General features: G+C 38.2%; 1 protein-coding gene across 1 annotated transcript in view; it reads left to right on the forward strand.

Moving 5' to 3' along the window:
• Positions 1–16,053, forward strand: part of THSD7B (thrombospondin type 1 domain containing 7B) — a 747,555-nt gene that overhangs the window by 148,059 nt on the left and 583,443 nt on the right. The window contains exon 2 of the mRNA XM_042997047.1: positions 12,999–13,809. Coding sequence (XP_042852981.1) covers positions 12,999–13,809 — 811 coding nt within the window. The remainder of the gene's footprint in view (positions 1–12,998; positions 13,810–16,053) is intronic.

A 16,053-nucleotide genomic window follows, 5' to 3' on the forward strand; every position in this document is an offset into this window, starting at 1 on the left:
TGTGTGGTCTCTGTGTGGAGAAAGAACTGACGTTCCTTAAGTATTGGATATTAGTACCCTGATGTTTATGTATGTATGTATGTATGTTTATTAGTACCCAGAAGCACAGTCTTTTAACCAAGGGGAATAGTTACCCGTTTGTTTGGATAAGAAGGAAGAGGAGCAGAAAAAGACTCCTTGAGTTTATTGGTGGTGGGACAGGGATGGGGATGCTGATAAGCAGTACCTTCTGTCATTGGGCAAAGCATTCTAGTGCTGGGTATAGATTGGAACTAATGAAATATCATAAGAGGTTAACAGAATCAACAGGCAACATGCATATATGTGCATGTATGTGTATATGTGTTTACAGCCTTACACACAAACTCATGCATACATATTATATCTAATATGATTATATAATATAATCTGTTATATTACATATACATTTATATATACTACATAATAAATGCATACAGAAATATATAATGTATATCATGCATAGGAAATAGAATTGGCTTAAATACTTGTTACACAATATAAATTAGTATTATGTGTACTATATGTTTAATACAATGTATAATACAATATAAATGTGTAAATATATGCTATATCCTTAATATAATATATACTACAATGGATTTATATATACATATATATATTTATGTATATATAAATCAATTCTTTTGATTGCGTGCTACAGAATATCAAGTTCATGTAGTGTTCTTGCATGGAATACAGAGTCAATAAAGCTGTGTTCTAAACTTAGAATCTGATTACATTACTATAATTATCCTATGATTCACTGTATGGCCAGTAAAGTACATCTTGTCATATCCTGAAGTAAAATCTAGCACAGCACAAGCTATGTTTGAAATGACATAGAAAATCTAACAATTAGAGACGTGTAGCATATGCAGGACTTTTTTATTGGGCTGCAAATTAGTGGCATGCTCAGTGATTGCTTTAAATCAGTTCGTGCCTTCACAACATTAAGCTTTGTCCCTCTTCCATGCACTTTGATCTAGTGTCTTAGGTCTTTGAAATTGCTCTGCTAACACCTAACAGATAGGTGGATCTCTGCTGTGTGTTTTCTATCTGTCTTGTTCTTTGTGAACAGGTGGCAGATCTTAGATTTATTCTGGTGTGTTCTTTACTTTGTGGTTTTATGTGTTTTGTTTTGCAAGGATGTGAACGCCAGGCTGTGGATTGAAAGTTGCATTTTTAACTTCATCTTATGGTGTGGATCCTAAAGTTAAAATTATGATTTTATTTCATATTAATTAAGATCATTAAGGTTAAAAACTAGGGTCCATCACCTCATCTAGCAAGGGAAAAGCACCACACATGCAAAATATGTTTATTTTTTTTCCTCCAGGAAAAAACTGACATAGGGAAAGAAGTTTATGAAGTGTACCCTAGGGATACATTCTTTGGGATTCACGATATTTAGATAGCTTTGAGGACTCCTAAAAAGAGAAAACTTGAATTTTTTTTAACTCTGCATTGTTCACAAATTTATTTAATAACAATGCTCTTCTCTCTGTACTGATCTTAAAAGATGCAGCTGTTCCACTGAAAACATTTTGGGATTTCTTGAATGATAATATGTTATCTTCAGCAGGGATCAGATGAAGTGGTTACTAAAGGAAAGGCCAGGAGGCAGCCCATTACTACCTTATCCCCAGAAGTTGTTAAAATTTGGCATTTTTTTCAACCATCTGTGTACTAACATTAAGCCTATCAAATAATAAATGCTACTTTACAATAATTATTATTTTCGTGGTAAAAATGTAAACTACTCCCATAACTCAGATGACATTTCCACAGTTCACTTTCATTGTAAATTGAATTTGCTCAAAGCACTCTGGGAAATTCCAGTCATGCAGGGGAGGAGGAGGCTAAAAAGAGTTGACACAGGCTTCAGGCCACTGCCTCGTGCTCACCCAGCTACGAAAGGGTAATGAGGATAGATTTTCTCAGTATGTTATTGAGCCAAGGGCCTGAATATCCTATGGTGCTGTCAGTTTATGGGTTGGTGGGGTATGTGTTTATTATTGTTTCTCTGATTCCCTTTAATTATTATATGTGGTGGTGACTATTGTAGTGGGTACTTACCTCAGCTAAAACTTCAGGTGTGCAAGAAATAATTTTGTCAGCTAACTTTGGTTATTTATTTTGAGCTCGTCGTACCACCAAATGGGTCCCCCATTTTTTCCTTTGGACCCCAGTTTCCTAGCCATCCATTTATACTGGTCCCCACTTAGAAGGCCCTTATTCCTGATAGGCTGGCTGACTCTAGAATTCTATGCTGTGTTTCGTCCTTTGTGCTACCTTCCCACTGTGCTGAGCCTGTGGATCTGTGGGAGGTGCTCAGTGGTCTTAGCCTTCTCTGCTGGGACAGCCCAGGCTGCCATTTCCTTTCTGGGGAAGCAAGCTACATGATCTCCTTGTCTCTGTTACTAACACTAACATCTCTGCTCTTATCAGTCTTACTCCAGACATGAGAAAGGGGCAGGGAGGAAGTTTTTTATTTTCAAGCTAGGAGTTATTTGTCAGGGGAAGGGCATTCCTCCCTCAGAAACATCTAACATAACCTTCTTAACGGACAAGACTTCTGGTAACACAAAAGCCAGAATCAAGTTGGGCTGTGTTCATTCTCAAAAGTGTCTCAAAAAAAATTTTTTTTCCATCACCTTCTAATTAAAATCTGTGTTTCTGTAAATGAAATATACTTCTGAAACATGTTTCTCCCATCCCCCAATCCCACACAAAGACTTGGTCTCTGACCCAAACTCCACCCTTTGGAATAACAATGCTTCTCAAAGTTGCATTAGGGTTTGAGCAGGAAGACATTTTACACAGAATCCTTCAGGGTCTAGCCAGGGACATGCATCCTGGCAGGTTTCTAGGGTTTCTTTCTGCTTCTGGTGCTTCCCTTCCTCAGGCAGAGGAGTGGTCCAAATTAACCGTCTGTAAGTGCACTTTCCCAGACCCTTCCCTTCTTAGGCCTTTCCCTGGGCATCTGAGAGTGTAATCATATCAACAAACTCTGAAGAGACTACATTCACTCTCTTTTCATTTCTTCTGCCAATTTTCCTGAAATTGGAAATTTAAGGCAGCTGGGAGTTCTGAAAATTAGCCTACTTTGTGAGGCTGCTTTGAGGACTGAGTGACATGATTGTTACAAAGCGTTGAGCACACTGTCTTCCCACAGTATCTGTAGGACTGATGCTGCTGTTATTCTACTGGAGCTGTAACCACCATGATAATTTCATCCCTGGCCACTTTTTAGTTTTGTTAGTAGGCAGGGATGATATGATCCGATATGTAATTCTCTGAGAAAAAAAGATTTAATCCTCTGAGAAAAAAAAAAGATAATATTATTTTACTTGTTCAGCCAACTTCCTGGATCAATTAGAATATTTGAATTAGACCTATGTCCAAGGTCAAAGGTATTTCTGTAGACTTTGTATTTGTTAATGTTAAAATTAGAATGCTAACCATGAGAAGACTGGGTACCCCATTCTTCAGTGCAGGGGCTTTGTGGAGTCTGACAGAAGGGGCCCAGAGAGTTGCAGAGTTGCAACAAAGAACAATAGGCATTACGAATACAGTTGGGATAGACAAGTATTTAAGAATCATGTTGCACATCATGTTGGAGATTGCTTCCCTTAAACATATGCTAAGGAAACACAGAATGGACCTTTTTTCCGCCCCCTCTCATTTAGGTAAAACCATCAATTCATTTGTGTGATGAGTTTGTGGTACTGACATTACTCCTAGTTATATTTAGATATGATTCTGCTTCCTACAGTGCTGTGTGCTCCAGCTTTAGTAATGGGTGGGAGGCTAACCATATGCCAAGCACTAGGTTAGCGCTGGGAATAGAGTGGTGAGCAGGACTGACATGTTTCTGCCATCATGGAGTTTAGAATCCAGTGGGAGAGACAAGGATTAAATTACACAGTCGGATTTGTAATTACAAGGGTGGTGAGTGCTTTGTGGAAGAGTAAGGTCGTGCCAGAGCAGGGCAAGCATTCTCTAAGAAAGTGACTTAAGATATGAAGAGTGGGGGTGGAACATGTGATTTGGCTTTAGGAATTGTAGCCACATGTACAATTGTAGCTACATGTAGTCCCCCAGGTATGGGAGGGGACTTGGAGCATTGGAGGAACTGAAAGATGACCACCATGATGGCAGAACAGTGAGTGAAACTGGGTGGCCAGGTTATCAGGATCCTAAAGAGGTGGAAAGGGGCCAGATCAGGTAGGAACTTATATGTCATGTTAATTTTTTTTTTAGAGGAATGGGAAGCAACTGATAAGCTTTAAGCATGGAAATGCCACATAGATGACAAGCTGCACCCAAAGTGGTACAGATTTGAATTATTAAATGATATGTGTCTGTGATATGGAGAAAGAATTGACATCAGGGGTGCAGTAGGGTGGGGCAGTACATGCTAGAAGGCCAGACAAGAGGTTACTCCTTTTGTTCATACAAGAGAAAATGGTGGTTTGGAAGAGGGTGGTACAGTGGGAATGAAGAAATATGAGCAAATTGGATTGATGTTTAGGAAGTAAAACTGATGCGTGATTGATTGGATTTGATCTTTGTGAAAGAATCCTTAGGATGCTCATTAGACTGTATAGGACACATAGGTATTTCTAGTGTTTCTAGATAGAAAATAATATTGTGATTATGCCATGGTACTGCTGTTTCTCAGATATTTTTTCAAATCAGTAACTTGGAAGTTATTTTTCGGATGACAAGAGTCTCAAATAGTGTTAAAATTACTGTTTCAAAACTGAAATAATTATTTCTTTGGGAAGAAAAAAATTGGGTGAACTAGATGTTTTATCCACCAAAATGTACCTTATGTTTTGTTCTCTCTCACTTGTTCGTCATGACTATCTGCTACTAGAGAAAAGACATATTGAAAAGTAGATATACTCCATGTAACTGTTAGAGAATTGAAATTACGAAAAAAAATATTATCTCAAGTATGCTCCAGTGCAATTTTTAGCCTAGGTGAAATTAATCCTTGAGTTGCTTAATGATAAATAAAATGGATGCCACCCTGCCCTTTTGCTTCATGTATTCTTAAAGCCTATGTACATAGTCTCAACATTGCTGCTTTTCCAGTGAACGTCTAGGACAACCAGCCACAAAATAGGCCTCCTTTATCAATCCCAACATGTATTGATTATTCACTGTGGAAATAGCACTTTATTCTTTTTTTTTCCGAAGGAGAAGGAGTACAGCTTAAACATTTCAGCCTCCCAAGCACCTGTTCCAGTTTGCTTCTTTGAAGTATAAAGCAAACAAATTCCTGGCCCTCCTGAAGTTTAGTCACTGCCTGAGTGGCCCATAAGCTAAGGGAGAAAGTCCTTCAGAAGAACACTGTGTGGGATTCAGCTTCACTCCATTTCTGGCTTACTCTTCATTACCTTTTTCACACAACGGATACAAAACAGCTGAGTAAATGATTTTCTTCTGCTTCTCTAGGGAATCTAGAGGGCTTAGCGGAAGCATTTATTGTAAGTAAAGTCAAAGTTGACTGGAGCCATATTTATGGGATGAGAACACCCCATAAATATTCGTTGACAGGTAGCAGAGCCCCAGGAGTTCCAGGGCCATCACCCGAGCCAGGCCATTGAGCTGAGACCAAGGCAGGCGCAGAGTCCTTTAGGCAGGAGAGGAGTGGCTGTGCCCTGAGCCCCTCACACCAGCTGCACGTAAAACAGATCCCTCTTCTAAATATAGTTTATCTAATGGGCATTGCAAGGCTTCATTTGCTCAAGAGATATGGCTACTAAAAGTAGTTAAACTGCAGTTGTTGTGGAAAAGGCATGAGGTGGATAGAACGGAGAGTCCAGCAGCAGGGCTTCTGGGGTGTTTACTTTGAGCATGTTCTTTGACCTCATGCTTTGATGGTCTCCTATAGCAAAGAAGAACAATATCAACAATGTATTAGGAAGATGGTAGGTGTTGAGAAAACTGTTACTATTATTTGCTATAGTTATTCTAGGGATGCGTAATTTCTTACTGGTGCTTGAGGCTTCGTTTGTGTGCTAATCCCCTGAAACTTGCTGGTTCTTTATGTTCTTGAACATAGCTGAGTCCGTGTTCTCAAGCATTCAAAGGCAGGAAGGATCCCATTTCACATAATAAATTGTGAAAGGTCCCTGAGAACGGCTCCAGTTGCCGGTGCAGGAGACTGAAAACTCTCAGCATTAACAGGCACTTTGTTGCTTGTGCTGTATGTGATTTTATGTAATTTTCACTTGTTTTTTATGTTTTTCCTCCTTTCACCGCGCCCTTCCCCCCATCTTGGATTACATTTACAGAGTCATTATTCCTCCCTTGCAGTCTTAGGGTGTTACAATGGAAGCCAGCATAATATAGTGTAAAGATCACTGGACTGGGTGTCTGGAATGGAATTTTCCATCCCATTTCTGCTCCAAATGACTTTGTGACCTTGGGCAACTCATTGAATTTGTCTGGGCTTTGTTTCCTCCTCCAAAAACTGTGGGCTGTCACATTACCTTTCCATTCCCATATTTGAGGCAGTTAGCAGGCTGTAGGTTTTAGTGATCTGAAAAGACCCACTTTGTGTCAGAATGTAGTGAAGAATATGAGGCTTGAGATTTCCTTTTAGCTTCAGAATTTTTAGAAAGTAGAATTCAGACCAGAAATATTGATAAACAATTTTTAAAAGGTGGTTTTCTGTCTCTGTGGTGTTTGCATTAGCTGATGAGTCGTTCAGATATATTTCTAATCTGCCTTGCTGTCAAGCTACTTTTAATGGATGTTCTAGCCACTGGCAACTAATAATTTGTAATCATAAATGATAAGTAATGGAGGCACTTTGCTTTTCAGTCAGAGGCATCTGTCCACAAAGATGAAATGGGCTTAAAACGTGCCGTTAGGTGTCAAACAAAAGCACAATCATACAGAAAGAGCCTGGGATATTAGCAACAGTGCTTGCGCTTTCTGCAAGTATAAAAATTCAGTCCAAATGCTCTGTGGTGGCCTTGCATGGAATCATAAACTGTCTCCAAAAGTAAATCTTTATACCTATGAAAATGAAGTTACAGCTCTGAACCATTGCTGTTAAAATCTCTAATGAGAAATACTGGAATACTGTAGCACACATAGCCTTCAGACCACTGGTGTGTTTTGAAAATAGCTTTAGTATTAATAAAGGATTTTTTTGGTTCCTGTGAAAAGCATAATAGAATTTTTAACTAAAATGCATTATGGTTTAAATTTTTTCTCATTGAAAACAATTTTCCATGTTTTTACATTTTCTACATTGTGTTTCTATTGATATCTGATATATAACTCAGTAATGGATATATATAATGAACAAATTTTCTCTGTTAGTTTCGGTGGTGCTGTATGGCTTTAAACATCCTCTGCTAGTAGAAGTTATTAATTAACATGACAGATTCAGGAGGCATCTGGGTGGCTCTGTTGGTTAAGTGGCTGACTTCAGCTCAGGTCGTGATCTCATGGTTCATGAGTTCGAGCCCACTGGGCTCTGTGCTGACAGTTCAGAGCCTGGAGCCTGCTTTGGATTTGGTGTCTCCCTCTCTCTCTGCCCTTTCCCCACTCACAGTCTGTCTCTGTCTCTCAAAAAATAAATGTTTAAAAAAAATGATAGATTTTGAAGTGTAGACTTGAGAATGGCCATCCCTTCTAGCTTCCATCAGTGCCCCTGCCTCCAATATCCCTCTCAATTTCTGGTTTGCTGCTTTAGATCTAATGAGCTTGGAAAACCAAAACATTAAGACTGCTAAACTGTGTACCAAGTAAGTATAGATAGACCTGAAGGAGAGACGGAATGTCCTCTTCAGGAGCAAATTGGCATTACATTTAGTGCCCAGATTTTGTAAGAGATACTTAATGTTTCATTTATTTTTATATTTCCAGAGTCTAATATATTACTTGTCAAGTAGCAGGTAATGAGCAACTGTTATTTTAGTGAATGAGTGCTCAGATGCCACTCTTTTCTTATTCCTTGGGTTCCTTGATGTGTTTCAGAAAGTGAGATTTCTTAGATATTTGTTCACTATGCAATAGAAACATTATTTTAATTACTCCATGGTTGATGTGAAAGCCTTTTGAGAAGTGAAAGCTACTGTATAAATTTCAAGCTATTTCTTGGAGGGGAGGCATCTTACAAGTCAATGTTGTTTTATATCACATTTGGTAATGTTGAGGTTTATGAATGCTTTGGCATAGTAATTATCCACAAATAATTTGGGTAAGGTATTAAAGCTTTGCATTGACATTCATGTCATTCCTCAACCCCATTGCCCAAGATAAAAAGAAAGCAATGTCAGGGTAATAAAAGCAGTGGTTGAAAAAAAAAAAGAATAGTAAAATAAACATCTCCTCCTATTGCATGAATGGTATTAAGTCAGGGTTGCTGCCTCAAACAGTGGCAAATGGTGTGCAAAAGCTATGGAATGTGTTTATTCTCTCTGACCTCTTGAGTTCCGTTTTTCCTTTGTTGTAGGTATCTCAGTGAATGCCGCACCTAAAACTCAGGCATCCAGTAGGTTGTCCTAAATATGATGATTTAGATTGGGAGATACATTCATGTAAACTAATCCAGTTAAGGATAACTTAATTAAGAGAATAAAATGTGCCAGCACTTTTCTGCTTCTGGAGGAGTATTACATTAGAGCATTCGCATATTTCCGCTTTCTGCAAGAAACACAGGCAGGGGAAAAAAAGAATCAAAGAGTCTTAAATATGAATGTGACCCAAGAGTCCATCAGTACTACCCTTTTGTGTGCAAAGATTTTACCTTCTAAACCAAAATGTTAATGTAATAATTAAAACTGTTGTGAGTTAAAAGATTTAGCAGTTTATTCTAGAACGACTATGTTTATCATACACAAAAGGTAGTAAATTGCAGGTGAATTTTGTTTTTGCATAATGTTGGTCCAGGTAAACAAGTACTGAATTACTATTCCTGTTATACCATTAAAATATCTTCTGAGAAATGTAACACAGCATGAGTTTTAGTTTAAAGGCACATTATGTCTAATTAAACTTTTAATCCTTTACTGGTTCTAAATTTTGTTTAATTTGTATTACTTGGGGCCTGTTTTCAATTAAGGAATACCAAATGATTGATGTTTACAAGCATGGGTTTCCTATATGTTTCTTTAGATTATTATCTAAGATATATATTGTGAATATAATCACATTTTCTATATATATGTATATATATAGAAAATTTAAAGGTGATATTCATTTTCTACAGGCAACTGCTCAAAACTTTAATATTTCCTATTTCTGAACTTGGACAAAGATACAAGATTTCTCAAACTGTAGTTCACATCTTACTTAAATGTGCATGTTTTCTGAAATGGCAAAATCCCTCAGGGCTATGTGATTTTCACGAGTGTGTGTGTTTAAAGTTCATAGGCAAACACAACTGAATAAATCATGGAACACATTTTGCCTCTATGCCTGAGAAATGCAAATTGTTATAGGTCAATTGCTTAGAGGTCTTGTCTCCATTTTATGTGTCTTGTTTGCAATTTGTTTTTCATTTATTCCAAGCATACGCAATTCACTTTTTTATTTGCTTGTTATTTACCTGTTGTTCAGTTGTCTGCAAAGTTTGCTTTTAACATGAGGAGAAACTATTCTACCCTGACTGCGCCTTCCTAAATGTACTGACTAATGCTTATCAACATGCATGTGTCTTACCTGCCATCCTAAATTTCCAGGGCCAGAAGGGGGAAATCATTGCTCAAATACCACCTTGATTACTTGTACTCATATCCAAAGGAATACTAACTACCATATGGGAGAGATCATAGCTAAGCTAAGAAACAGATCTGCCTTGTGATGTTAGGATCACACATACCAATGCATATGGAAAAAAACCCACCACCACCACCACCAACAACAACAACAAAAACTCATTTCAAATGAAGGGCAGGAGCCTAAGTTTGGAGTCTCACAGATCTGGAGTCCCATTCTAGTCTACCATTTACTAGCTGTATAACCTTGGATGCACCCTGTAACTTCTCTGAGCTTAGTTTCCCCAGTTGATAAAAGGAGCATTCCAGCCCCGTGTCAGAGGACTGTTGTAAGAAACAAGAAAGGAAGGAAGGCACTGAGCAAATTGCTTGTGGTATATGACAAAGCAGTTCTGTGTTGTTGTTGTTGTTGTTTTTAAATGTCTTGATTTGTGGTATAAATACTCACATCATGGTTGATTTCAAATTATGAATGATTTAGCAACCACTTGGTAAAATTCTTGAATATGTAACAGTCTTCTGCTATCATCCCAGCCTATGACAACACTGCTAGCCCTTAACAAATGGTAATAATTATTTCTTAATATGTATATTTTGTCTTCCATTGATCTAAGAAATTTTTTGCTGTTTGATGTATTTCTTTGTAGATGGGAGAATGTGAAAGCTAAGGGAAGAATAGTAATGTACAAGGTTTAAAATATTAATGATTTCAAATAACAAAAAAAAGCTACCTTAACAGTTTTGAAAGTAGGCAAAAAACTTAGAACAAGAAGGAAACATTTTAATAATAAGAAAATATGTTAGTAAAATGCTTTAAGAGTAAGAATAATGATCACTTTGTAAGGTGTTCTAGATGAATTAAATTTAGTATTAAATTTTTCAGATTGGTTAGAAATGGTTTGATTTTTCTGCTCTTACTTTCTTTACACACACACACACACACACACACACACACACACACAAAGTCCTAAGGGAAAAGTTGTGTGTATTTCCTACATTAACAAATAAAGATAAGCAGACAGCCATTATTTAAAAACCTAGTACTTAGAAAATGAGCATCTTTCAATTTTATCTGATAACTGTTTTATTTTATTCAAGACTGATTTTAGATTTTAAAATTTGCTAAATGGATATATCTTTTTTTTTTTGTTTTAGTTTATTTATTTTGAGAGAGAGAGGGAGAGAGAAGGAGGGAGAGGAAGAGAGAGAGGGAGTGAGAGAGAATCCCAAGCAGGCTCTGCACTGACACTAATCGTGAGTGAGATCATGACCCGAGTCGAAATCAAGTGTTGGATGCTTAACCAACTGAGCCACCCAGGTGCCCCTGGAATATTTCTTTACTGAGTAACCATGGTGATTTTTTTGGGGGCACTAATAAAAATTTGCGTGCACAGTCTGCCATGATGGGCAAGGGATGGCATACTTGAACTGAGATTGCTCCAGAGCATCTGGACACATGAAGCCTTTAAATGACTTTCGTGTAGCAATGAACATCTCGATTTACAGAGTACAAAATTGTGGGTGATCTAGGAGAAAAATCACCAGAATCCAGGGCAGTTGATGAAATCGGCCTGAGCCAAGAGTTCCATTTTTTATGTGCATTTACTGTGTCATGAGCTGGGGCACCACGCCTAGGAAATGTGTGGGCAAAGTCAAGGGCATTGTGGTGAGTAAAAGCTGACTTACTTCAATGAAACTTCTGTGCCCACTTCAGCAAGAGGAGTCTCCAGGATGAGGACACTGAAAGGACCTGAGGGTATTTTCTCCGTTAATCTCACTTACAAAGTGACAAGTCATTGGCATAGTAGGTCTGCATAACCAGATAGAGCTGTGAGGAAGAACTGGGAAGACTGCACATTAGAACCCCAAAACTGATGTCCTGTTAAAGTGATAGATCCTCACTGCAGCATTTGACCCCAAATGCAAGTACCTGTTTCTCTGAGGATATATATGTCTCTTCCTAAATGCATGTGACTATGCACACATTACTGTTCCTAGAAATATAATGTGTGGACATGGAAACAAATTCCATGAAGTAGTTAAATGGCATTTGGGCATTTGGAGTGTTTGATCAGATTTGGGGAAAGACAGAAAGACTGCATCTTCTTTCCCTTACCTATGTAAATTGTTTCTCGGGGTGTGAATTACCTTTATTATTGTCACAACCTAGTGTAGGGGCAAAGGTTACATGGTTGAGCTGATAAAATTTTCTTGCGTTCATATTACATATTTAAGTAAAGTGAAAGAGAGGAAAGTATTTTCTTTCCAACTGACATAAAATGTGCTTACTTGCCATCCTTATGAAGTTGTATCATCAGCCTTCTGGATAAGGCTGGCTGGTATGTCTTCAGATCAGATGCAAAACAATGTGAGAAACCTCAATGGACACTCTTTTGTCTGTCCGTTTCTTCGTGGGACTCTTTCTCATGAAAACGTGTTCAGTAATTAAAAGAAGTGGCATATTATGAACCAATGTTGGTAGCTTTACCCGGAGTCATTACCTGTCGAAAATCCAAGGGGGTATATTTCAGGGATTGTGAGGGCAGTTCAATAGTGCTGTTGCTGCTTTTATTACATCCTCCCCCATCAGCTATTTTCTTTTTCATGCAATTCACTCTGCAAGCAAAAACCAAAAGCGGGGACATCTATTAAGCGAGTGAAAATATATTTAGGATACTTTGGCAAGTTATTTTTTAAAAACGTATTTCTCTTCTGAGCCACCTGCAGTATTGAGCTGAAGGCTTAGAAAGATGAGAGACCCTACTTTATTAAGATCCTGGGTTTAGGGCTTTTCTTTGAGATCAAACATTGTCTACCTAGAAAGTATTAATATTGAGTTAGATATATAGGCTTTGGAATGTAGCGATTATAATGATACCAATCATTTATTACGTGTGCATTGTCTCCTTGGCACCACATTGTACTACTGATCCTCAGAACAGTTCTGCAAGTCAGTGCTTTTATTCTTTCCCTTATGTAGTTAAGGAAACTAAGGCTTAGAAATGGAAGTAATTCATCCAAGTTTACATTGCTGGTAAGAGAGGGAGAGGGGATTTCAACAAACGCAGACCGATGCAGCGTCCACACTCTTCACAACTAAATTAAACCTCCACTCAAGTTCATAATTTCATACTGGTTGTGTTGGGAAGTGTGCAGACTGACCCATTTTTGTGTGGAGGGCCGGGTGGAATGTCTGAGTAATTGACATCCTTGTCTTTGTGCCTGTAGGCCCTTGGGGAAGGTGCGCAGGAGACTGTGGACCAGGAGGAGTCCAGAGTCGTGCACTGTGGTGTTTCCACTTGGAAGGGTGGACGAGTCACGTCTCTAACTGTGATGAGAACAGCAGGCCTCCAAAGGAAAGAAGCTGCTTCCGAGTCTGTGATTGGCACAGTGACCTCTTCCAGTGGGAGGTCTCTGACTGGCACCATTGTGTGCTCGCCCCTTCCAGCCTCGGCCAAGCCGAGCCTCGGCCTGAGGAGTGTGTGACAGCGCAACATGGGTTACAGCACCGGACTGCGCGTTGTATTCAGAAGTTGAACAGAACCGTGGCTGGAAATGAAATATGTGAACACTTTGTCCCACGGCCCCCCACAGAGCAAGCTTGCCTCATTCCCTGCCCCCGGGATTGTGTTGTATCTGAGTTCTCACAATGGTCCGAGTGTAGCAAGGGATGTGAGAAGCGATTGCAACACAGAACCCGGGCAGCCATCGCTCCCCCTCTCTATGGCGGTTCTCAGTGTCCCAATCTGACTGAGTCAAGAGCCTGTGACACTCCCGTTTCCTGTCCTCTTGGAGAAGAGGAATATACTTTTAGCCTTAAAGTTGGACCATGGAGTAAATGTAGGCTGCCTCATCTTAAAGAAATTAACCTAAGCGGAAGAACTGTTCTGGATGTTAGCTCTGATTCAAAGGAGCGAGTAACCTTTAGACATCAGAGTTACAAGCCACATCACCATTCCAAGCCCTGGGACTTAGAGATCGGTTATCAAACTCGGCAGGTCTGGTGCACCAGAAGTGACGGAAAAAATGCTATGTTAAGGTAGGAGGCCTTCAGTGTTTATATCTTTGCTTCACCTAGATATTTTACAACATAATTTTATAAGATATATTATTTCCTATAAAGGGATAATTATAATCAGGTTGGGGATTTGGGTTTTTAGAAGTTTAATTTAAGAGGTTTTCAATTTCAATTGTGAACATTTCAGAGTATAGACCAGGCAGAGCTCTGAATTCTTACATAATTAATAGTACAACTACATAGGATAAGGCATGCATTTCCACATTTTATCAAAGTGTCAACAAGTTTTAAAAAAACATTTATCACTATAGTAATAGAAGACTAAACCTTTCTTTATAATCATAAAAATTCAAATTGACTCTCAAACTTGGGATAGAAATTATGCAAAAATTATCATTTTTCATAATCATGTTTTTTAAAAAAAATTTAATTCTTATCTATTTTTGAGAGAGAGAGAGACAGAGCATGAGTGGGAGAGGGGCAGAGAGAGAGAGAGAGAGAGAATCCGAAGCAGGCTCCAGGCTCTGAGCCGTCAGCACAGAGCCCAACACAGGCCTGGAACTCACGAACCGTGAGATTATGACCTGAGTTGAGGTCGGTTGCGTAATCCAGGCACCCGGTATTCATGTTTTTTAAACTTGGTTTTGTTTACTTTTGTTTTCATGTTTAAGAAGATTCTCTAACATTTTAGTGGTAGATTTTTTATAGTAGTAATAATAACAGTAAGTTAATCTAAGAATGCTTTCTATGACATCGATTTGAAAAACATATTACCTTGCACGGCAATAATTAGAATTGCAAACCTGTAGAGGGAATGGACTAAAACTTTTAAAAAGAATAGTTAAGGCTGTTAGTGCTTAAAAGTTATTTGTAATTGTTCTACTTTAAATTGTAGTACAGAAAAATCATGACCTAGGTATATAGAAATATGCTCAAAGTAGTATTTGTTTTATTTTCCCCAGAAGGTCTTAAAGCACTGGTATGTTACCAAGTTTTTCCAAATTTAAATGCCTTTCAGTAAGACGTATATTACAAAATAGTGAAACACTCATCTCTAGAATTAATCATTATCACCAGTTACTGTTTTCTCAGAATCCACAGCTGGCTGGGAGAGGCTCAAAAGACTACCTCTGCTATTCAAGAACAAAGTAATGTGATGATTGTTTCTTGTTTTTTTAATTTTTATTTTTCATTTGACTTCACAAATGAGCATATTTCATCTTTGATGCTTCATTCTGATTTATGCCATATGCGGTTGGCAAGTCCATTGAAGAGTGATTTTCTGCCTTTTATTGCCTGCCTCTGTGAAGCCCAAAAGATTAAGCAGATGATTTGGGTGATTATTGTTTGAATGCGTATGTGGGATTCTATAAAGACATTGTTTTCTTACTATTCCAGAGAATGTTTTCAGTTTTAGTTTGCTTGTGTTTGCCATGTTGTTTTTCTTTGTTTTAAATTAAGAGACTTTGTTTTTAGAGTAGTTTTAGATTTACAGAAAAATTGAGTGGAAAATACAGTTTCCATATAGCTTCTCCTCACTCCCCTCCACACATACAGTATGGTACACACTTCTTGCATCAGTGTAGTGTGTTTGTTACCATTTGTGAGCCAGTATCAACATATTATTATAGTCCGTAGTTTAATTAGGGTTCACTGTGTTGTACATTCTGTGGGTTTGGACAAATGTATAATGATATTGTTCATAATTACTGTATCATATAGGATAATTTCATGGTCCTAAAAATCTGTGTACCACCTATTGGTCCCACCTCTCCTCTCCCCAGTTCCCTGGCATTCAGGGATCTTTTTACTGATGGCATAGTTTTATCTTTTCCAGAGTGTTATATAGTTGGAATGATACAGTATATAGCTTTTCTTATTGGCTTCTTTTGCTTAACAATATGTATTTAAGATTCCTCCATGTATGTCCATGGCTTGATAGCTTGGTTCTTTTTATCACTGAATAGTATTTGTTGGTTTATAAACTATCCCTGTACACATAGAGCAGGGAGAGACCAAAGAAAGAGACAGACCACTCCGGATTGGGAGGTGGCAGTTTAGTAAGCAAGAGAACTTACCAATAAGGCTTGTCTTGGGTGGCTGCAAGATGAGTAGGTATCTGCACCCATTGCCAAATCTTAAAAGTTTATATAGAGGCCTTAATTGGTTTCCGTCACATATACCATCTAGATGTTCTCAAAAGACCTTACTCCTTTAAGACCATGTACTTAGAGCAGCTCCCACTGTGTACAGAGCATATATTCC

Source organism: Panthera tigris, chromosome C1 (genome assembly GCF_018350195.1).
Source record: "Panthera tigris isolate Pti1 chromosome C1, P.tigris_Pti1_mat1.1, whole genome shotgun sequence".
Lineage (NCBI taxonomy): Eukaryota > Metazoa > Chordata > Mammalia > Carnivora > Felidae > Panthera > Panthera tigris.